The sequence below is a fragment of the Littorina saxatilis genome, unplaced genomic scaffold (genome assembly GCF_037325665.1).
Source record: "Littorina saxatilis isolate snail1 unplaced genomic scaffold, US_GU_Lsax_2.0 scaffold_347, whole genome shotgun sequence".
NCBI lineage: Eukaryota > Metazoa > Mollusca > Gastropoda > Littorinimorpha > Littorinidae > Littorina > Littorina saxatilis.
Genome location: NW_027128428.1, coordinates 12,501 through 36,996, shown reverse-complemented (window position 1 = coordinate 36,996; position 24,496 = coordinate 12,501). Strand labels below are relative to the sequence as shown.

The 24,496-nt window shown below is 40.0% G+C and overlaps 1 protein-coding gene and 1 long non-coding RNA gene across 3 annotated transcripts; one reads left to right on the top strand and one right to left on the bottom strand.

Annotated features, from left to right (window-relative positions):
* The first annotated feature begins 11,686 nt into the window (after positions 1–11,686).
* LOC138956779 (uncharacterized) lies at positions 11,687–13,318 on the top strand. Its single transcript, XR_011452795.1, has 2 exons — positions 11,687–11,883; positions 12,820–13,318. It is a non-coding gene; the product is annotated as an uncharacterized lncRNA (long non-coding RNA).
* LOC138956778 (uncharacterized) lies at positions 11,885–22,276 on the bottom strand. 2 transcript variants are annotated; one of them, XM_070328046.1, is made up of 6 exons: positions 21,352–22,276; positions 20,423–20,606; positions 19,007–19,215; positions 18,032–18,575; positions 15,951–16,129; positions 11,885–13,298 (listed from the first exon to the last, which is right to left on the bottom strand). In XM_070328046.1, the coding sequence occupies exons 3-5, from the start codon at positions 19,138–19,140 to the stop codon at positions 16,085–16,087; spliced, it is 723 nt and encodes a 240-aa protein (XP_070184147.1). In that variant the 5' UTR covers positions 19,141–19,215; positions 20,423–20,606; positions 21,352–22,276; the 3' UTR covers positions 11,885–13,298; positions 15,951–16,084. The 2 variants fall into 2 exon arrangements, with proteins under 2 accessions (XP_070184147.1, XP_070184148.1); XM_070328047.1 differs by lacking the exon at positions 21,352–22,276 and having other exon boundaries at positions 20,423–21,345.
* Positions 22,277–24,496: the final 2,220 nt, after the last annotated feature.

The window sequence follows — 24,496 nt, the reverse complement described above, 5'->3', positions numbered from 1 at the left end:
ACCGGAGTGCTATGTAAATTATGAGCAGTTCTTCCAAACCCATATAAAAAATGTGACACTACCAGCCTGTTCTTGCATATTGATCCAGAGTTGTTTGTTTTGCCATATGGACGTTGCAATGGGCGGTTCTGCTGAGGTTATGCCCCTTCTTTTCTTTCGGGTGGTAACAGGCGGAACCTCGCGGCAAGATCACACGAGAAAGGAAACAAGTCGCGTAATGCAAAAATACAACATTTAGTCAAGCTCAGTCGAACTCACAGAATGAAACTGAACGCATTGCATTTTTTCCGCAAGACCGTACACTCGTAGCATCGTCTGTCCACCGCTCGTGGCAAAGGCAGTGAAATTAACAATCCAGAAAAGCGCGGTAGCGGTTGCGCTGAGGGGGATAGCCCGCTTTTCTATATCTCTATTCTTTTTAACTCTCTGAACGTATTTTTAATCCAAACATATCATATCTATATGTTTTTGGAATCAGGAACGAACAAGGAATAAGATGAAATTGTTTTTGAATCGATTTCGGACATTTAATTTTAATCATAATTTTTAATTTCTTAATTTTCAGAGCTTATTTTTAATCCAAATATAACATATTTATATGTTTTTTGAATCACAACATGATGAAGAATACGATAAACGTAAGTTTGGATCGGTTTTTAAAAAATAATTTTAATTACAATTTTTAGATTTTTAATGACCAAAGTCATTAATTAATTTTTCAGCCACCAAGCTGAAATGCAATACCAAAGTCCGGCTTTTGTCGAAGATTGCTTGGCCAAAATTTCAATCAATTTTATTGAAAATTGAGGGTGTGACAGTGCCGCCTCAATTTTTACAAAATGCCGGATATGACGTCATCAAAGACATTTATCGAAAAAATGAAAAAAAAAACATCTGGGGATATCATACCCAGGAACTCTCATGAAAAATTTCATAAAGATCGGTCCAGTAGTTTACTCTGAATCGCTCTACACACAGACACACACACACAGACACACACAGACACACACACACACACACACACACACACACACACACACACACACACACACACATACACCACGACCCTCGTCTCGATTCCCCCTCTATGTTAAAACATTTAGTCAAAACTTGGTCCCAAATAGCATGTCGCTTTGGTAACAGTTCGTGTGTAAGTCGTGCATTTTATACGGTAAAAAGACATTAGGGAGGTTTAGATATTACGTCACGTACCCCGACCTCACCTATCCCTTTCGAGATAAGTCACGCAGAGGAATGTTGTAAAAACTGCTCGTTAGATACCACGTCACGTATCAAAGTAGGGCAAAACTCCTTTCGAACCTCATGCATTTCGTGCTTTAAAAAATCGTGGACAGCGCGCTAAAGTCTGCAACAATACCCAGTGTTAAAACTGCTGCTGTTGTGTTCCACTGACCCAGATCATACCGAGTGTTAACCAGCAGGTAAAGTCATTGATTTTTTTTTTTTTTTAAGGAAACAGAAAAGAAAAGTAGGGCAATCGAACTTCGAGCGTTGGCTTGTGTTCGTTCTGGGTCACTGGCCACAACGCTTTCACCCCCGCTTATAAGGGTGTGTGTTAGGGTGTAAGTGGGCGTCGTTGTGTTTCTGACTGTCGTGTGCGTGTGCGAATGTGTGTATGTGTGTATATGTGTGGGTGTGTTTGTATATCTGTCTGCTTGTCTGTCTGTCTGTCTGTGTAAATGGGCGACGCCAAGTGTGTGCGAGTGTGTTTGTGTTTGTGTGCGTGTGTGTATGTGTGTATGTGTGTGTGTGTGTGTGTGTGTGTGTGTGTGTGTCTGTCTGTGTGTGTGGGTATGCGTGTGTGCGTGCGTACGCGCATGCCTTTATGTGTATACCCAAACCTAACCTTCAATTCAAATGAATTGGACGGAACATTACTTTAGGGTCGCTCTTTTCTAAAACGGTTTTCACCACTGGATAGAGCATAAAAAACTCTTTATGAAAATGTAAAAATATGAAAATCATGCAAAGGTTTGTTTGTTCGTTCATGGGCTGAAATTCCCACGGCTTTTACGTGTATGACCGTTTTTACCCCGCCATTTAGGCAGCCATACGCCGCTTTCGGAGGAAGCATGCTGGTTTTTTTCGTGTTTCTATAACCCACCGAACTCTGACATGGATTACAGGATCTTTTTCGTGCGCACTTGGTCTTGTGCTTGCGTGTACACACGGGGGTGTTCGGACACCGAGGAGAGTCTGCACACAAAGTTGACTCTGAGAAATAAATCTCTCGCCGAACGTGGGGACGAACTCACGCTGACAGCGGCCAACTGGATACAAATCCAGCGCGCTACCGACTGAGCTACATCCCCGCCCTCATGCAAAGGTGACATGCGACTCATTCCGTGGTGGAGGGTCACTTATGTACTCTATTTAATAGGTCCCTTGAAACTGGTACCATATGTGACTGGAAAACTGCTGAAGTCACAGCTATTTTTAAAACGGGGTCAAAATCAGACCCAGGAAATTGTAGACCTGTGAGTTTGACGTGTGTAATTTTTTGTTTGTTTGTTTGTTTGTTTGCTTAACGCCCAGCCGACCACGAAGGGCCATATCAGGGCGGTGACGTGTGTAATCTGTAAAGTTGTGGAAGTAATTGTAAGAGATGTGTTAGTCTCACATTTAACGGATAATAAACTTTATGCAGAGTGTCAACATGTTTTTTGTAAACAAAGATATTGTGTCTCCCAACTACTGGAAGTCGCGGAAGACTTCACTCTACTTTTAGACGAGGGAAACTCCATAGACATTGTTTAGTTTGATTTCGGTAAAGCATGTGGCACTGTCCCACATGAACGACTTATGCAAAACGTACAGCATGTGATGTGTCTGGCAATGTTAATAAGTGGATCAGACATTTTCTTACAGGAAGAAGACAGAAGGTAAAGATAAATGATGAATTGTCTGCTAAATCAAGTGTGTTAAGTGGAATCCCCCAGGGGGGCATCCTTGGCCCAGTTTTGTTCACAGTTTTCTTTAATGACTTTCCCGAATGTATGGAAAGTACGTGTAAAATTGCTGCTGATGACACAAAATTATATCACAAGACATTCAGGAGGGATGTTAAGATGACATTCATAAATTACAGGAATGGTCGGAAAACTGGAAACTTTACTTTACTGTGTCAAAGTGCAAGGTCGTGCACATTGGTAAGAAACATCTTAAATGGGACTATACCGTAAATAAAGAAGGAGACAGTCAATATATCCAAATTGTACCGAGGAAAAAGACTTGAGTGTAACATTCGATACACTGTTAACTTTTGACTCTCATAATGACACAATAATCAGTAAAGATAACCAGATGCTGGGGCTGATTAAAAGGACCGTTTGTTATTTGACACTTTGATATCTTTATTAAATTGTATAAAAGCTTGGTGAAACCTCATCTTGAGTACGGACATGTTATTGGGCACCCTTTTCTTAAAAGGCAATTCATTGCCACGGAGAAAGTGCAGCAAGGAACAACACAGTTGCTAAGAAAATACCAGAGCATGTCAAACAGTCAGAGACTGACTTACCTTAATTTATACTCACTAAAAGGCAGAAGAATTGAAAGTGACCTAATTGAAACTTGGGGGACGTTGACCCTGGAGTATTTTCTCGCTTCCAAAGTTGGAGTTAACAAAGAATTCACAAAGAATTCACAAAGAAAAATATTTTTAGGGCACTGTAAAACTAACAAATCCTCTTAAAAATGTCTGTACCAAATTTTATCAAAATCGTTCAGTAGTTTTTGAGAAATGCTTTACACAGACAGACACACAGACAGACACAAACACATACATCGGGAGACAAACCTCGTTCTCCGCTCTCATCAAGACATTCAGTCATTACTTGACATTACTAAAACACCGTTATATCTGCTTACAACATTATTGTATTTCAATTCATGGCAGTTTTTAGCTGAAAACTAAATATCTTCAGAATATTCACAAATGAAGTAAACTGTGACATTTTATGAAGCAGTTTTTGGTCTAACCCAACCAGAGCAGCCAACGTGCCAAAAAAATGACACTGCAAAAGTTACAATCACTTCATTTACAGGGGCGGATCAGTTCATTTTATGGGGGGGGGGGGGGGTCCAAAAGTATATTGTGAAGATATGGGTGTGAAGGCGCGAAGCGCCGAGCCGACGGCGCGAAGTGCCTAGCTTGCTAGGGGGGTCCGGGGGCATGCCCCCCCGGATAATGTTGAAAAAAAGGATGCAAAATGGTGCAATCTGGTGCATTCTGAGGATGATCATTACCAGTTTCAGGCAGCAGATTTTGTCACTGATTAATACCCCAAAAATTGAAACTCAACCCCAAAAAACACCAAAAAATATTTTTATTTTTTGGCTGGGGGGGGGGGGGGGGGGTTCCGGAAACCCCAGAACCCCCCCCCCCCCCCCCCCCCTCGTCCGTCCCTGATTTATTATGTAGTTTTATTTTACTAACTGTATTGTTGGACTCCGACACGTGTGTGTGTTTGTGTGTGTGTGTGTGTGTGTGTGTGTGTGTGTGTGTGTGTGTTTGGGTGTGTGTGTGTGTGTATGTGTGTTTGTGTGTGTGTGTGTGTGTGTGTGCATGCGTGTAAAGCCATTCTTAGCTTATTACTAGACATATGTTTATGAAACTGTATTATATATGCAGTCGCACCTGTCCTGTCCTGGTGACCACTGTCCACAAAGACCACCTGTCTAACGCGACCAGCGACCACTCAATTTCGGTAGATAATATTCCTACACTTTCTTTCATTTTTGGCTCACGTAAGTGTAGCCTATGCGATGCTAAACTTTGTCTGTCTGTGCGTGTGTGTGTGTGTGTGTGTGTGTGTGTGTGTGTGTGTGTGTGTGTGTGTGTGTGCGTGTGTATGTGTGTGTGTATGTGTATGTGTGTGATAGAAACTTTAACATTTGACTAAACACCGAAATACTAATTTTACCTTGTTATTATCCAAGCAACAGCTTCAAAATATTGAAGCAATGATCAACATTTCGTCGGCACGTATGTAGTTAAAGTGTGTATCCAAAGAAAATGGGTGGTGGGGGGTTTTGGGGGGGGTTAAAACAGGTGACTGGTTTGTGTCGTGTGTGGTATGTAGACCAGGTCAGGGGTCAAGGTTAGGTCAGATCGCGTGAAGGATTATGGTATAGATACAGTTATCACCGAGCTGCAGTTCGCCGATTCGGAGAAGACGATTTCACATTGTTCGGTTTCGTAGCTCCAGAAAAAATAGATAAAGAAGATACCAAAGGAGATTTCCTACAGGTTAATCTGCACAGCGTGTTTCCAGTGTCTGCGCGAGGAAGCGCTGTCGAAAGCGCAGTGTCGATCTGGCCATCTGGCAGTCGTGTCCCCGTAAGTAGGCTACAGACAGACAGATCTAGATCTAGTTTGTTTGTTTGTTTGTTTGTTTGCTTAACGCCCAGCCGACCACGAAGGGCCATATCAGAGCGGTGCTGCTTTGACATTTAACGTGCGCCACACACAAGACAGAAGTCGCAGCACAGGCTTCATGTCTCACCCAGTCACATTATTCTGACACCGGACCAACCAGTCCTAGCACTAACCCCATAATGCCAGACGCCAGGCGGAGCAGCCACTAGATTGTCAATGTTAAAGTCTTAGGTATGACCCGGCCGGGGTTCGAACCCACGACCTCCCGATCACGGGGCGGACGCCTTGCCACTAGGCCAACCGTGCCGGTCTAGATCTAGTGTCTCGCACTCTTGGACCGTGTCACCTATGCTTACTGTGTGTGTGTGTATGTGTGACGGAGTGATTGAGTTTGTGTTACTGTTTGTCGATTTTGTACGTGAGCCTTGAAGGCTTCGCCTCTTGTTAAACATGTTTTTGATGCATTGGTATCCATTTTTTACCAAAAGTTAAGGCGGGACTGTTGCAACTACATTTTTAAGTTAATCCATTGAATGTTTTGTCACTGACCTGGTTGGACTAATGGGATTGCACTTCAGCTTGACAGCTTAAATATTAATGAATTATTTTGTAAGTCAAAATTTGACATGAAATGGAAAGTGCAGATCAGATAGAAAAGTTGTTTCATGTGTTTTCTTATATATTTATTCCCTGATTTTAAAATGTAAAGATACGATAGGTTGCTTTCAAAATGTGCTTACGATTAAAGAAAATCAATGTAATACAAACAGTTTGAAACTATATGTTCAATGTTCCCCTGCTTCGCGGAACCCGGGTCGATCGACCCATGTTGATCTACGGGTTCAAATTAGCCATTTCTTACTAGTCTCAGTAATTACTAATCCCGGATTTGCAGTGTCTTGTGTTAGTCCGGCATATTAGCTGGATGGTTTGATATCGCTTTGAGCGACAATTTGTTTTATTGTGACAACATAATATTTCTATTACTGCATTGTCTATCGTTTCGCCCTGTCTGGGAAAAACAATGATATTTATTGTTATTTGTTATCATATTTATAATTATGAATTATTCATTGCACACATACAATTATGGTGTTGTGTAAGTTATAATACAAAAATAAAAACGGTTTAGCAAGAGAAAAAAAAAACAGAAGAAAAAAACAGAACAAGAGCAAACAAGCAAGCAAACAAACAAACGCATGAGAACACACTGTTTTGCAATTTGTTGGCTTTGCTTCCAAATCTGTACATGAATTTATTCCCCCCTCTGCTTCTTTACCTCTGTAAACTTGTAGAGCTAGTTATTTTTCGATAATGACCCAGCAACCAAACAAATAACGAGCCAGCAACAGCCTGAATCCTCGATAGCGCAATGGGTTGAGAAGCTGTTCTGTTTTGGTACTACTTTTGCGACTGAAAAGTTCCGAACGCTCTATACGTACGAAATATACATCTCTGGAGCAAACAATACAAACATACCGCATATAAATTAACAACTACAGGCCTGAACACATGAATCTCCATATAAAATCCATGAGTTAGGTTGTTTTCTGAATCTAGATCTGCCGTGCACACACCGTTCATCACAAGCAAATTCCCAAGGCAAGTAACTCATACTCTTGCCGACAAGAGTAGTTCCCCTTCTTTTAACGCAGTTTCTTCGACAACACTGACTGCAATCCGACGGTCAGTTTTCAACAATATTTCATTTTATAAAAAGATCACACGCAACCAAATGCACACATCTCATCAATTTAAACAACATAAAGCGGTTTCATACACTATTTTCCCCAGAAAACTGAACTTCATACAGTAATTAACGTTCGAACACGGGTGCAAAAGTTCGTCTGCTAGTCCCATTTGACGAAAGAACATTATCCTAACACGATACCAAAACATAAACAGAACACACAATATCTGCCTTTACCGCCACAGCAGAATAACAGCATATCTGTGTACTTGATTTTAGTCTAAAACAGGGAAACTGACAAGAAGTGTTAACAGAATGGAATGATTTGCACGGAACTATACAACCGCGCATTAATCGATCGCCTGCGCAGGTTGACTGGTTGAGTGATTCGGATTCGATCAAACTTTCGCACAAAAACTCCTGTTTTCTTTGAATTACTGAAGAAAGGAGGAATAAAGAGGTTACACACCTCGTCTCAGTGATTATTAAAAATAATGGTCTCAGTTCGCGGTCATGAAAAAGCTCGCTGAAGCTCGCAATTTTCATGATCCGCCAACTTCGACCATTATTTTTAATAATCACTGAGACTCGGCATGTAACCTCTACGTAATGCGCCCTTTCCTTTGCTGAGCATTGATTTACTACTGAAGTCGATTGGTTTCAGTGTCATTCTTTTGATGTAGCATTTGCCCAATATACCCCATAATTTTATGTCTATGCGTGTGCTTATGTTTGTGTGTATGTGCGCGTGTGTGTATGTGTGTCTCCGTGTGTGTTTGTGTGTGTGTATGCGCGTGTGCGTGCGTGTGTGCGTGCGTGTGTGTGTGTGTGTGTGTGCGTGTGTGCAATGTGTGTGTTGCATGTGTGTATGTGTGTGTGTGCATGTGTGTGTGTGTGTGTGTGTGTGTGTGCGCATGTATGTGTGTGTGTGTGTGTGTGTGCGTGTGTGTGTGTTGCGTGTGTGTGTGTGTATGTGTTTATGGTAGGATACCTCGACTCCCGCGTGAAATTTTGGGCTTTTCTTCGACATTAAATTTTACCTCGACGTCCAAATAAAACATGTCTTCAAAATCACTCAAAAATAACTATGGAGGCTTGAAATAAGGTTAAATACATATAAATAATTTAATTTGACCTTATTTTTACAATTTAGCAAAATGTCAAGATAAAACACACTTTTAGTTACTTTTTGTGTTTTGTGTATGTCCGGATTTAACACCAGTAACAATCCCTGTTCACACACACTTTTTTTCGCAGTTCAACACGATATTATTTTTTTTTTTTTTTTTTTTAATCATTGTACACACTGCAAAAAAAAAAAAAAAAAAAAAAAAAAAAAAAATTATTTGTACACACTATATAAAAAAAAAATATAAAAAATTTAATTATTGTACACACTGCCAAAAAACAAAAAACAAAAAAAAAATTATTTGTAGAAAAAAAATAAATGAAAAATAAAAAAATAAAAAAAATAAAAATGAAGGATATCAAAAAAGAATAAAAATCGATGGTTAAATTTGTGCACAAGTTTACAACACGTAACCCTAGCCCCATTTTGAATTTCTTTCTTTCTTTATTTGGTGTTTAACGTCGTTTTCAACCACGACTTCAGGTTATATGGCGACGAGGGAAAGGGGGGAGATGGGATAGGGGAAAGGGGGGAGATGGGATAGAGCCACTTGTTAAGTGTTTCTTGTTCACAAAAGCACCAATCAAAAAATTGCTCCAGGGGCTTGCAACGTAGTACTATATATGACCTTACTGGGAGAATGCAAGTTTCCAGTACAAAGGACCAAACATTTCTTTGTCCTGACCAAAATCCTCACAAACACTCACTCTATACAAGAACCACTTAACAAGGGTAAAAGGAGAAAGAGAATCCGTTAGTCGCCTCATACGACATGCGGGGTGCAGAGAAATAAGGATGTGGAAAAGAAGACTTTTGGTAAGTGAAATAAAGGTGATGGATCCAGTCAGGTAGAAATAAGACAACAAGAAAAGAATTGGAAAACTGCAGGGAAAAGTAGGGAGAGTTTTCTTGGAAGGAAATATAGGTGAAAGGACTGGTAAGGCAGAAATAAGACAAAAGAAGAGAAGAAACAGAACCGTTAGTCGCCTCTTACGACATGCTGGGTAGCATCGGGTAAATTCTTTCTAGTCCCAACCAATATGGGACTCCCCCTAACCCGCGGGGGGTCCATTTTGAATTATGGTACGAAGAAAGGTAAACATTATGACACTCGTTGCAAATGAAAAATATGGTTAAATCTAATGATTTTTGTCCTGTTATATGTTCAGTGCGTGTTACATCAAATAAATATTGTAAGGCCTCCAAAAAAAATTATATAAATAAAAAAAATTTAAAAGCTAGACTTTGAATTCAAACTAATATTTTTTGTCATTTTTTTGTTTCCTGACACATATTTGATTTTTTACTAAAGGCACAGTGCAGCTCACAGCCTTCGTTTTGCATTTTTGTTGCAGCTGAGTGCATTTACAGTTCAAAAATCCTCCTATGGTAGTAAAACAAACCCAAAACTACCCTTCGACAACATCTGTGATGCTCGACAGTTTCTTGTTCACGCGAGTGCATAAATTAACCTAATTATTACATGGTGTTTGGTCGGAGTTCGATTCAACTGAGTGATTCCGGCCTCCATTTTGTTTTACACAAACTCATGATGATGTCTGACATAGTTTGCTAGTGACGTGTCTTTTAGTGCATGATGTGGTGATCTACCTGATCTAAATTTAGATAAAAAAATAGGTCAAGACCAGCCGGGTCTGAGTACGAAATTAATTCGCAAACAAAATCGCAGTTCTTGACTCTTTGGGTGCAAGTCAATGAAACTTGGTAGTTCTTCTAACGGACAGCTGCCTGAGGTATGACTAAGAGCCCCAGGGGCTCCGTGCACCTGAATTTGACAAGTTCAGTACCTTTAAGCTTTGTAACAACAGTTAGGTTTAGTAAACCAAGATAACATTTTATATGATAAAAGCAGCATGCGACATTCTCTTTGTTGTTGCTGTATGTTGTTGTTGATATTTTTTTGTTCATTGTGGTGGATTGGGATGAGTGTTTTAAAAGAGGCCAACCTGAGGTTCTGCATTTATGTGCTTGGGACCTTAATTCACAAAAATACTTTCTTAGAACTGCCAAAGAAAATAAATTTGATGTTGTGGTGAGAGAGGTTGTTGTTTATTTTGTCATCCATTTTCCTTCAAATATCATACATATATATACATGTATCACCACTCTGCCACTATGAGTATGATTTGATGGTTTTGTGTTTACCCGACACCAAAAATGTGAGTAACCTGTACTTTTGTTTTGAAAACCACAATTGCCTTTCATATGACAACACATTGCCTGTGTCTGCTACAGTGGAACACCCTCTTTAGACTTTATTTTGGAAAATAAGATCATAGAATTTCTCAGGGCATATATATACATGTTCAGACATTGTCGACAAGGAAATCTGAACAAAGCAAGGGCTGAAATGAGATTAGGAAAGGGGGGAGGGGGGTGTCTGTAATAGGAAGGGGGCTGGAGGGGGAGGGGGATCTAAAAGGGGTTCCACTGTAAATAGACGAGATTTCATACACGAGACAATGATTACAAATGCCAACAACTATTCCAGAATGGGAAGTTAAAAATAGTATCTTGGTAAGTTTGAATCCACTTGCCACAAATTCCTCGACATTATTCATCGTATTGTAACCGAAGCAACCTTGTAGCAACCATATCGATATCCGGCGGACATATTGACTTATTGTCGGAATTTGGGGCGAGACTTTTGATTCAAAACGAACACAATGAGATTAGGTTTAAAAACATTCCTATAAAATAAACTCCATTAAATAGAGGAGCAATACTTGTGAGGCATAAACAGTGTTTAATGCCAAAAATGTCCCCCCCCCCAATATTTTGGACGTCAAGCGGGGTTTGCTTTTTACAGCGTTTCGGTTTTTCGTTACATCTGCAAAGTGGCCGACTGCGAACGTTATCAGTTCATTGGAATGACTCTCCAACAAAGTTAGCTACTGCGAGAGAGTAGGGAAGAGCGAACCTTTGCATACTAACCAGTCTAACCAGAGGTAAGTTTTCATGTTTCATTCTTTTATTTAGAGTTTGCTGTGTGTACTCGTTTGCCGCAATGTGTCACTCACTCTCTGTAGTCTGTCAGTGTCATGCGTCATTATCAACATCCTCAAAGAGTCTAACTCTAAGTCAAACCACAGGCAGAAGGTATCGTTCACTGGACCACTACTTTCATAGAAAGACTACAAGGTATTTCACTCAGCTTCGAGTCGTCTGTGTTCTTGGAGTCGCTTCCTGCGGACAATTTTTTTGTTCAAGACGGTTGGCCTCTTCCCACAGTCTGTGTAAGGTCAAATAAATACAGTTGAATGATTTTTTTAACTATATGTACCTTTAATTTTCAGCTGCCGTACGCTGCAGGTTGTTTCTTTTGACGAAGCAAAGATATATCTGTAAGGACACACTAAAAATCTCTCTGAAAAACCTTGATATTCAGTTCCAATAATGGCGTAGCATAAGCTATACTGGTGCCCAGACCGCGGAAAAGAATAATCCACATTGCAGAGCAAAAGCGCACAATCCAGAAAACCAGGGCAGCCACAACCCCAACAGCTGAACACTCGCATGCGGAACGGGAATCCTGGCCCGGACAAGCTTATCAGTTATCTACTGGACAGACTAGAGATCCAAGCATACCATGAGCCTGCGGTCATCTTCCAAAACAAAGGACGAACAACATTTACAATGAAGGTAAATCTTCTGGTTGTTTATGTTGGAGCTACACATAGCTCATTGATTAACAACAATATGTGGAGACAAGTCTCACTGTATAACCATTGAGTGGCAAACATATGCTTGTGTATTTTATGAGTGGCACAATCCTGGTCAAAATTCAGTATGCTTCAGACAGTGATGCTTATCATATTGAACTAGGAAGATAGTGACTTTGCTGGTCATCATTGACATTGATCTAAATTAACCAATCAGTGCTTTATAACCAATTTTAAACTAGAACATTTGGAATTAATGGCGTTTAATTCAGAGGAATTTCTATCAATTTCCTCTCAACATCGTCAATTACTTAAGTTTGTGTGTAAGATAACCATAATTTTATTGTTTTGCTATACTAACTATCAATCACTGTAGTTTTATTTACTACGTTGTGTTGTGGTTTTTTTCAGGTATTATGTTCTAAACTTTGTTGCTTATTATTGTACTATCGTTTTAGGGTCACAGTTATTTTACAAATATCATCTTCTAGTTTTGGTTTTGTGCTCAGCTGTTAGTGTGCCTCGCATTTCTCGCTTAGGTTGTCTCCCCCTTTTTGTAAACTCATATTTTTTAATTAGCATTTTTGGTTATTTGGTACGTCTGGTCATCTTATAACAAAAATGTCATTGAACTGAAAAAAGAAATAATAACTTAGTTTCATATTTGAACATTTGGCAGTATGTTTCTTGTGAGCCAGAAAGATCTCACCAGGAACCCAACCTTTACCCAGTTAATTCTACACATTAAAATTTAAATGGAAAATTACGAAACACATAAGAACATGCAACTAAATACACACTGGCAGTACTTGTTATAGACAATCAATTGATATACGGTATACGACACGTCCTTGAAACACATAGAACAGTTCTCAAGAAAGAACATTGGCAATTTCCAGTCTTTTTTGTGTTGCAGACATGCAGTGATCACCACCACATTGACCTCCGTCCTCGTCTTCATCTTCACTCTCCGACAAGTCAATGTCGTCCTCGTCCACGCCATTTTCTATGATAAAGTTATGTAGGACACATGCTGAAAAAATTAACATTGGAACTTCACGGATGTTCGTCATCTTGAGATCCTTCAGTCTGCGGAATTTTCCTTTCAACAAACCAATAGCCCGCTCCACGTCAACTCTTGTCCTTGCCTGGGCTCTGTTGTAGGCAGTTTCCACAGGGGTCAGATGGCCGTTGTCGCGGAATGGAACCAGCAGGTACTTGCGGAGACTGAGGGTAGGCCGAGTCCCAGATCATATGGTACTCTGGAGGCAGCTTACTTGCGTCAGACTCCAACACTCCATGGAGATCTGAGTTGGGGAAAACTCGGCTGTCATGCACGGACCCAGTGTAACCCGTAAACACATCCAGAAAGAGGAGGTCTTTGTCGCATACAACCTGAAACAAGTCGCGTAAATCAATATAAAAATAATCTATCAGCCTGAAACTAAAAACCAACCACAACAGAGGCTACATGTATATCCTAATGCTTCGCTAGCCTAAACCATAAGACTGAGCTGAGCACAGCTCCTCTCTGCAGAACATGCGAATGAGGTGCCTACTGTCCCATATAATTCATTTATCATTGAGTGCATTTTCAGCGTAACCATGACATGCATATGAAATGATAACGAATAATATAAAAAAATCATGTCTTTGAAGCTGGTAAACATCCCCATTATCACACCGGGGACTGTGTTCCGCCTTATTTCAGCCGGGCTCGTTGTTACTCCGTTTTCGGCCAGGCTCAGTGTCACGCAAACGAAAGTGTCTTCATAAAAACACAAACTATGACTTTCACACTGATTTAAGCTAAAATTGATGAATGTCAGTAGAAAGAAGAATAATTGTTTTCTTTGTAGACAGCTAAAAACGTCTTTTGCTTAGGCCAAAAAAAAAAAATTGTCTGTTTAGGTTAACCCGACCGACCCTATCGATTTGGCGCCGACCCAAAAACTTTTTTTTGATTTCAAAAAAAAAGAAGAAAAAAAGAGGTAAAAATGCTAAAAAGAGACATTTGGCGTTTCTTTCTCTCCCTTTCTCTCTGTTTTATTTATACGTTAGTTTTGAAACATGTATTCATCAAATATAAGAAGTGAATGTTCAGCCAACATAGCATTTACACACACAAAAAACAAAAAAACAAAAAAACAAAAAAACAAAAACCTACCTACCTACCGACCCTACTTTTTTTGGTCATGTTACCCTAAACAGACAATTTTTTTTTTTGGCCTTACCTGGTTAGTTGACAATAGCCGAATGGAAGGCATGCATGCGTTTTTTTTAGTGAAAAATGAAGGTTCAACGTACATTTCTCTCAAACATGGATTTGAACAACAAATATTCCTCTATTTTTACTATTTTGGGTAAAGCTATAATCATCTGTATCAATTGCGTGCTTCAATGCATCCTCACTATGTCATAAGAAGCAATCAAAACAAGCAAGTGGTGTACGTTTTGTTCTGCGCTGGGCCTCCTGCATTTTTGCACTGGGCTTGCTTTTGTTCTGGGTGTCCAGCGTGGAACAAAACTCGCCTGACATGGGTTTTGGTTTTACTTCTCGTGCCTCAACGCAGGTTCGGGAAAATGCATCAGCATAACAGCAAGAAACTATAGAACAAACTTATGATACAGAAAAACCATAACATGATACCGTTGCTTATCATTTCTTCAGTTTGATCAGCTTTTTTGCCCAAAAAGCGACAACCCGCATGTATTTCAAGCCGATGGGGGTCACATAATAAACCTTGTCAGATAAAAATAACACCAATAGAGAGACAAATTACTTAGGTTAGTGCTAAAAACATCCGTTCCTGGAAATGAGTTTTTTTTTAGAAGACATAGTTTGTACTTTAGTGCAGACACTTACGTTTGCGTGACACCAAGCCCAGCTCAAAACGAAGTAACAACGAGCCCGGCTGAAATAAGGCGGAACACAGTCCCCGGTGTGATTATCCATGCTTAGTCAAGAAATGCTTGAACAAATTTTTAATAAATTTGATCAGAAAGTGCTGCCTCAACTTTCACTAAAAGTAAAAGCGGTATATGACATGTATCTAACAACAGGAAAAGAAAAGTCAGAGAAACGATGTGTAGGTACATTTTCATGATGGTTTTCTTCGAAATCCACACACCATCATAATTCATACTTGTCTGAACTCCCAATATCGGTTTAAACATTTTATATTTCTCACGTAAACCATCACAGATACTGTCAGGCTTTTACACACAGTACAAACACCCTTTCATTGAAACACTCACCCCTTGAGAACATAGGTGCTTTCCGTAAAAAGCGAGCAATTTTCACACAAAAATTGTTTTGCATGGTTTATCTTACCCCGGAGCCATCGACATCGTGAACTCTGTTATTCCACTTTCCCTTTTTGACAAAGCAGTCGTCAGGAATTTGAATGCGACTCGCTGTGAGCTTGTCTGCAATAGCACGTTATTATGTACCTCTGACTATGCACAAAACAAACGGCTGTGGTTCACAAGAACCCTCGTGATGACTTTTGACTATTCACAGGAACTGGCACACCTTACGTGAACCTGCTTCCGGGCGTTCCTTATTTTTTAACTTTAAATACTTCGAGTTTTAATGATCTTGTCTTGATGAAAAAATATTTATTTTATGATTTAAGAATGTTTGTGTAACACGCTGTCAATTTATTATTTAGATTTGAAAAGTTCGGTCTAGCGCCAAAACGCACCTCGGTCCGATTGTCTTGAAGACAATCCGCAACATTAAATCTTTGAAAATTACTCGCTCAGCCTCTTTACGTAGGGCACCTAGGATGTTCCCTTTGGTGAGCGTGATGGTTTACGGGAGGCGCACTTTGCCTTTAAATACTTGTCTTTAAATTCAAAGATTCAAATAGTGACTTAAAATTACAGTAGATTCCAATTATGAAATGACACTGCTAGTGTTACTCTAGTATTTCAATAGGGAATAAATACACAGGCACCATAATGGTCAGGTCCTCCAACCTTTCAGTTCTGCCAACATTAACAATCCACCTATCTGAAACAGAAAGTGATCAAATCTGTTACCTGGAGATGCATCGCTGGGAAACCAGCAGATGTACGCGTCGCTGTTCTCAACCCTGGTTCCTGGTATCTTTATGTAGGTCCCACCAATCGCTCCAACTACGCCGGGAAACCAGCTCTGGCTGCCCATTTCCCAGCTAATCGAGCCAGGTCACATCTTGGTGGCCACTGGATGACATCTCCTGTAAAGAACAGAAAATTGCATTAAAATATGCTGATCACAGTGTTAATTTTATTCAAAATTATCTGACAGTTTACCCATGTCTGTACTATTTACAATTAAAGTTACAGGTCTCCCAGTCCCAGCCACACGCCGGGGAAGTGTTACGACAGAAAAAATTGCCGTTTGTTACGATAGCATTCTGCAGTCCCATAGTCAACAAGGTTTCGAGCCCGAAAGGTGTGTAACTTCCAAACTAATAATTATTGTGGCGTAATTATCGAAGCCAGCAAAGTTTATTTGTTCTCAGCGGATTTATGATTGCATGAGGATTAACATGTTATCGATTTAATTTTTGAGGCTTCTGTTTTAGATTTGTGACAGTCGTATTTGTTGAAATTGTTTGATTTGGGGATTTCTTTTTAAATGGTGGAGATTACAAGAGGCTTGAAGCAACAACGGTCATTTGATCAGGTAATGTGATGTATCATAACTGAAATGCATCAATAGCAGTGTCCCAATATTCAAGTGTGTTTGTGTCATCGGCTGAGGAAAAGAGCATGTGTATTTTTTTGGTACGCGTCGCCGTGCTAGCAGTTACGACCGCCAGCGATGCACTGATACGGCCGCCCCACTTTTCTGTTACGACCGCCGACTGTTTCGGCTACGGCAGCCGGCACTCATTTTATTCGTTTAATAATGTTATTGCCAAAGTTTATGACAGTTTGCAAACAAATATGAACGGGTTTCACTGCACATCGGTTGTGCACCGTCGTGTTATCAGGAATTTTGATTCCCTGCCCTCTTTTATTTAATATCGCATTCGTCACAGTTTATATATCTAGAGTTCTACTTCCAGTTAAGCGTGCACATAGTTTCAACGGGCATGTACATATGACAAGTTCAAATGTCAATTGTCAAAATCAGTCGCTGAAAATCCAACTCGGTCTAAAAGACGGACACAAAGGAATCCCACTCACCAATTACTCGGGTGAGTCAGGGGGGAGATTGGGGTGGGGTGGGGGTTAATAACTAGGAGTCAAATTCAGATTAAAAAAAAGATTTGAACTGGGTATAATAATAATAATAATAATAAAGTGTATTTATATTGCGCCTATCCCTTACAAAAAACAAAAATATTTGGCTCTAAGCGCATTACAACATGTGAAGGACTTGGTACAATCAAGTCTGACAAGTACAACAGCACAATATACAGTCGGTCTCTTAGGTAAAAGCAGCTTCGACAGTTAAACACTTCTACTAAAAGATCCTCTAACAATTTACAAACATAGTTAAAGAACATCGAGTTAATAGGAATTAAAAAAAAAGGTTCTTATAATAAAACTATCTAGCGAACGACGAAGAAGAAGAAGAATAAAACTATCAATGTCAATGTATAACAAGTCATTCAACGTAAATGGCCAAAGAACAACAATAAAACAATGGTGATAAAACAGTTATACTCAATGGCTAATAACGAGGCAGAGTTAAATAGTATCGACACAAGATTAAAACAAAACATATTTCTGGAGACGAATTAACAACAATAAAGCAATGGTGATAAAACAGTTTTACTCAATGGCTAATAGCGAGGCAGAATTAAATAGTATCGACACAAGATTTAAACTAAACATATTCCTGGAGACGCATTTAATAATTATACATGTATCAAATAATCAATGTACAAAATACAGCCCTCGCAAGCAACCCGCCCCCAGCCGGCCCACAGCGCGCTACGATGGCAAGCGACCCCTCTCCTTAATGTGGCAAATACTGAACAGTGCACACAACCAATTACTCGCATATACTCGTTGTCAATATTTTTGAAGAAGAAAAATGCCTCTCTACAAAACTTTGATTGTAATTAGTTACCTTGATGCGTCTATGAGTATGAGACACTGAACCGCCTAAATATCTTTCTTACCTGCACAATCTGTATATCCAGGACTTTCCCCAGTCCCTGTTCGATGAGAGTGTATGTGCCATATTTGGCACAGTGTCCTGGGCTATCTGACCGCCCATCACCAATCAGCTCTAGACTTCTTCCCTCGTCCTGAAGCTGCGAAATGAGCTCTGACTGCTCCCGTTTCCATTTTCTTTCCACTGTAGAAAAAATGAAGTGCCGCTGATGCCAGAAGAACGTGCTCTCCAAAATGTAACGCACATTGAGCAAGTAAAACAGCCGGAGAATTTTTTTCGGGCTGCAGCCAGAGAGCACAACAGCTGATGACAGGAGCAGGTTCCCGCAGGGCATCTGCTTTATGTACGGTTGGCTGGTCCACTCTCTGAAGAAACAGCACTTGGAGCAGTCTTGTCGGACGTGGATGCAAGATCCAACTGTCTTCGATATGAAGGCCTTCGCAGGGTGAGAGCATCGAGGACAACTCTCAAACAGCTGCATCAAGTTTGCCTGGAAGACAATGTACTTGTCTTCCAGGTCGGGGCTGGGTCTCGGCTCAGGGGCATTCCTAAAACACACAGGTTATACACTTTCTTAGCACATAAAGGGTTACTATGGAAACTACATGTGCCATACACAAGAACAAATTGTTTCACTGCTAGTGCTATGGATATAATTACTTCATGTTATACATGTCGCAATGACAGTGAAATCCAGTATAACAAAAACATTAAGATGAAATTAGCTTCTTACTTGTGATGAGAAATTAAGCTAAATAATGTCACAACAAAAATGTTTATTGACATGTTTTTGGTGTTTTCCCCCCATTTAATAGACAAAAAGGGGCTATGGCCAGTGAGATAAAGACCAGAGAGAGAAAGACAAAAACAAAGGACACAGTGATAGCAGCTAAAAATAGCTGACTGTCACCCAAAGTAACCCTTGACTTCTGTCTTACTTTTTAAAATGTAGAGAAGTAGATGTCTATTGAAAACTTACAAGAACTGCGGATCTTCTGGTTCACCTCCATCCTCGTCAGCAGGCTCGTCCTCTTCCGCAGCTGCAGCGCGCTGTCGTTCGCCTTTTCGTTCTTCTTTCCCCACACTCTCATCTGTAGAAGTTAGAACCGGCATTGCGTTTTAGAGGTGGGGCGTTGATCAGGTTGCATTGGATCCTGACATCCTTGGTTTCGGCAATGGCAGAAACATCTGAAGAACAAATGACATTGCTGATAATTGATAATTACAAAACAATGTACATTTCACTTCAATAACCGGAACAATGACAAGTTAATTTTAGTTTATTTATATTACTGTAACAAGCGGACTACTGATATTCATTTACAATACCATATAATCATACCTGTAAACTTAAATTAGGAACAGATTTTGGAATGTTGCATTTCTGCTGCAAAAGTAAACAGGAGTGAAGCGTGCAGTAAGAGGGATGTCGTTAGGCGTCGGACATCGGACATATATAACGATGAAAATCCCCAAATGTCCGATTCACATTGCCGCATGTCGGTCAGATGTCCTATCGTTTTAGCCTAAGCGTGGTCATTGTCCGATATGTACTCCATTCCTTCGGACAGCGCGATAATCGTTAATTTTCATTTCAAGATACAAATCTTCTAAAACACCGAACGCTCTCGTGTTCAGCTGACACTGAAGTTGCCAGTGCCGCGTGCGGATCTTTTCTTTTGTCGGGAATTCCCGAACCGTTTGTGGTATGCGCCGTTTGGGTATTTATACCGTCTCGGTGCAGCGCACTGATCTAAAAATAGTGGATTATTTTTAGATCAGTGCATGCTACAGGAGTACGGGAGACAACTCCAACTGACTAAATTTGTCGTCTGCTTTTGTTTTAGATATGAGACAAAGCACTGAATTATGCCGCTGGAAAAAAAAACTAAAGCCTGCAAAAGACCAGCATTAGATCAAACCGATCATTTTGTTTTTCAACTTTTATCCAAATCATGCCGTTTGTAATCAAAGTAAGAGCTCTGAAGTTGTCCATGTTGGTTTCTTTTTTGTGGTTTCTTTGAAACTAAACAAATACAACATTATACGCACACTGTGTTGATGTATTTACTATATTATGTGTGTGTTCTACAGCGCGCGTGTGTGTGGGCGCATGACTTTGGAACAATTCCATGGAATGTGTTATAAGCTGTTTGGCGTAAATTCATAATGTCCTATTACACTTTCTGAAAGCGGTCAAATGTCCTATTTATGCTGAAGAACTCAGGACATTTGTCCTATAGGTATGAATTTGTAGCAACATCCCTGCAGTATGTATAATAGTATATCAGACCAATTATATATATATAGCTCAGAATAGAGATATAAATGGCAAACTTTAAAACAATTCAAAAGAATATAAACGATAAGAAGACTGTTAATCTGAAAAGCTCACATTTATGTTTCCCTCGCAGTTTGATGTGCACTTGCACATGCTTGGATGCTGATGACGTGGCTGGTGGTACTTCTGGTTGTAGTTGATTCCCACGTTCCTGTTCATCCTCCTCTTGTAGCTGAAAAGCCTCCACATTGTCTTCGTCATCCACTTTGACATTCAGCGGGCAGTTGAAGTTTTGCTGCTGTAAAAGTAACAAATTGCATACTTATAAAACATCTAGTGAATACAAACAGCTCTTGATTTCCTTTTAATTTTACCGTACCCAACCAATTTTTACCAAGCCTATTTCAATTCTCACTGCCAATGCTAATTGCTATGGAGTACGTGTGACTGTGAGTGTCAAATACTGTAATTTTATAATCCCTCATTTCCTTTTATCTTCTTTAACCAAAGTTCACCTAGCCTACATCAATTTAACAAACCATATATATATTATATCACATATGTTCTGAAAAAGAGTGGCACTGGCACAAATTGACAAAACATATGGGGATCTAAATCAAACCAAAGCCGAACATCTGATGGGACAATAATGATACTGAACAGCTGACTGGCATGGTGACTTGTTTGAATTTGATGCCTGTGCATGGATAAACTGATTTGCAGAAAATGTTCCTTACGATTACATGAATGTATCACATCTATACTGATCTAGATGAATTTCCTGTCACTCACTCACTGTGACTAATCTAGTCTTTCTATGTAAGTATAGTGGTCCAGTGAACGATACCTTTGCCTGTGGTCAGTGTCACTCCCTGTCAGAGGAAGTGAAAAAACTTAGACTTACTCGTGTTGCGAAAAAAACAAAGTATTTAGTCTACACCCGAGAGAGCATTTTTGGAACAAACAGTGTAGAGTCAATATAGGGAGGACAGAGGACAGAGGAAATTTTAAGGCGACATCATAAGTTCTACCTCAGTACCTACCTCGCGTGCAATGGCCAATGTCGAGTTTCAACCGCGTAGTTCGTCGACGACACACTTCTTCTTAAAAGTCAGCAATTGACGACGTGGCGAAAATATTCTGACCGGGTTTATTTGCATTGGTAAACGAAAACGTAAGTGGTCCCGCGTTGATCATGATGTCACTTGTCGATTCCGGATGCGGTCTTCGAGTTTGGTTTCTCCGGTGATCTGTGTAACGTCTTTCGGTTCAGCACATACACGGAGGCAACTCCTGTCAGTGTGTTCCAAGCTTTATTCATTTCTTAGCACATGTATGGTACATCGACCGAGATATTCTCCCGCATGGTGGGAAGTAACGTGCAGTGCGCATGTCCCGTGACGTATGCCCTTGTTACAATGCGCATGTCTGGCCTAGTGCCTTACTAAGCTCACTAATCGTGTCATCCCCCTTTCTCTACCGAATGCAAACAAATCAAATGTCCTACTCTCTCTAAATTATTCCTACCAAGTAATGGACAAATCATATGCAACCAACGTTGTTCCTACTTACAATTACCAAACTCTGAAACACATTTTTATCCACAACACCAATACAACATTCTTTATAACAACACCTGAGCCCGCTGTGGCTGTCTTCTTCGACACATCAGCATTGAGTTTGTCTCGTCAAAGTAGGCCTATCGAAATACGATCATGATAATCGGAGACGAGAGATGATGCATGCGTGTCTTCGTGTTTTCCAAGCCCTGAGACTTTCGCTGTGAACCGTGGGATCTTTTTCGTGCGCATGTGTGCAAATGGTAGGCGGTACCGAAGAAATCGAAAACACCTCCGAAAGTCACATGAACAGATACTCATTCAGCAACCACAGTCACCAAAATACCATCAAAATACAACAGATCAATTGGTCTAAGAGGACGTTAAACCCTAATAGTCAGTCAGTCAGTCTCTCTCTTCTCTCTCAGTCTTTCTCCCTTTCTCTGTCTCTTTGTGTCCCTCTCTTTCTCTCCCTTTCTTTGTGCCTCTTTGTGCCTCTCTATCTCCCTCTCCCTCTCCCTCTCTCTCTCTCTCTCTCAGTCTCTCTCTCTCTCTCTCACCTTTTCTCTCTCTCTCTCTCTCTCTCTCTCTCTCTCTCTCTCTCTCTCTCTCTCTCTGTGCCTCTGTGTGCCTCTTTCTCTCTCCCCCTCTTTCTCTGCCTCTTGCGCCTTTCTCTTTGGTGTAACTGTCGATGATTAAAGGAAATGGCAAACACACATAAACAACCTGTGCAACGTGTTATCAAGTAATTTACATTTGATGTCAAAACTCAAATATTATACGAAATCTGAAGCACTAAAATTGTTCGTTTTGTGCCTCTCTCTCTCTCTCTCTCTCTCTCTCTCTCTCTCTCTCTCTCTCTCTCTCTCTCTCTCTCTCTCTCTCTCTCTCTCTCTGTCTCTGTCTCTCTCTCTCTCTCTCCACCCTCTCTCTCTCTCTCTCTCTCTCTCTTTCTCTCTCTCTCCTACTATTTCTATCTCCCTCTGTGTGCCATCCCTCTCTCTCTCTCTCTCTTTCAGTCTCTGCGGTGTGCCTCTCTCTCTCTACCTCTTTGTGCTTCTATCCCTCTCTCCTCTCTCTCTCTCTCTCTCTCTCTCTCTCTCTCTCTCTCTCTCTCTCTCTCTCCTTTAAACAGTATTTTATTCGTAAACAGACACACTCTCTCTTTAAATCAGTGGTGCTGTGTTTCTTGACTTTAAAAAAGCGTTTGATCTTATTGATCATTCAATTTTATTGAAGAAATTACAGTTGTATATCAGAAACAGTTCAGTGTGTAAATTTTTTGCTTCCTATTTACAGGACAGATCTCAATATACTGCCCTAAACTGTAAAATATCTACTGAGGAGACTAGTGGGAAATGCGGGTTTTTTGCTGACGATTCTTCTCTTCATTCAGGTGGAAAGTCTGTTCCAGTATTAGAGTCCTCCCTTCAAACAGCTTCAAACGATGTAAATAACTGGTCTAGTGCCAATGCTATGCTTGTCCATCCAACAAAAACTAAAAGTATGGTAATTGCAACCAGACAAAAACATCAGATTTCTCCACTCAAACTAAATCTTACTATTGGTACGCAATCAATTGAACAAGTTCAACGGCATCGCGTTTTAGGGGTAATTATTGATTGTGAATTCAAGTGGCAGGCACAATTACAGCATATTTGAAAGAAAGTAGCCAAGAACGTTTTCCTCCTATCCAAGTTAAAGCAATTTACGGACAGAAGGACTCTGGAAATGTTCCACCATTCTCATGTAATGCATCACATCAATTATGTTTCGACGCTCTGGGATGGCAGCAGTGATGTCCACTTGAAAAAGTTAGACTCTCTATCGTCGCTCGGCTAAACTCATCGTAAAGGATAATGCCCCAACAGATATGAAATTAAAAATGCTTAACTTTCTTCCACAGGAAAAGCATCTCAAGTTAAACAAAGCCATTTTCATGCATAAATTGTATTACAGTAAAGTGCCGATTTACATTACATCATTATTTAACAAAGCTACCGACAGATATGGGTCGGTCAACTTGATCCCACCGATTCCACGAATTGACCTTTATAAGACCAGTTTTGCTTTTTCGGGTACATCAGTTTGGAATTCACTTCCATCATTCTTTAAGCACTTAAAGTCATTAAAAAGTTTTAATAAATGTGTCAAAAACACTTAATGTCTGAGTAGTTTAACGCGTTTTGATTTACCACACTTAGTATTACGCCAAAGATATGCTGTGCATTGTATAGGCCCCTATTCTGAACATATTTTTGTTGTACTATTGCTACATGTTCGATTGCTACCAGCTTGTACTTATAATTACTTGCATAGTATGCATTTGATTTTATGAATAACCACGTGCACATATGTATGCTCTTCATGCCTCATCTTCATCATCATCATCATCATCATCATCATCATCAACATCATCGTCATCTTTATCATCACGTGTTGAAGTTTTCTGACCTCCTTTTGTTGGTAAACTTTTTAACATTTTAATTTTTAATTTTTCAATTTTATCATTGTGTGTCTGTGGGTCCCAAGGACAGATTGTAAGAAAAGGCGTAGCCTTAAATCTGAATCCTTGTTAAATAAAGTTCAATTCAATTCAATTCAATTCACTACCTGTTTCTCTCTCTCT

What these genes read in the sequence shown, in the direction of transcription:
- LOC138956778 (XM_070328046.1), bottom strand. Translation starts at nt 19,140, where the DNA reads ATGCCGGTTCTAACTTCTACAGATGAGAGTGTGGGGAAAGAAGAACGA. An exon ending in CCAGAAGATCCGCAGTTCTT is followed by an intron (nt 18,576 to 19,006) that starts GTAAGTTTTCAA and finishes TGTGTGTTTTAG; the next exon opens with GAATGCCCCTGAGCCGAGAC. An exon ending in TGGATATACAGATTGTGCAG is followed by an intron (nt 16,130 to 18,031) that starts GTAAGAAAGATA and finishes TGTTCTTTACAG; the next exon opens with GAGATGTCATCCAGTGGCCA.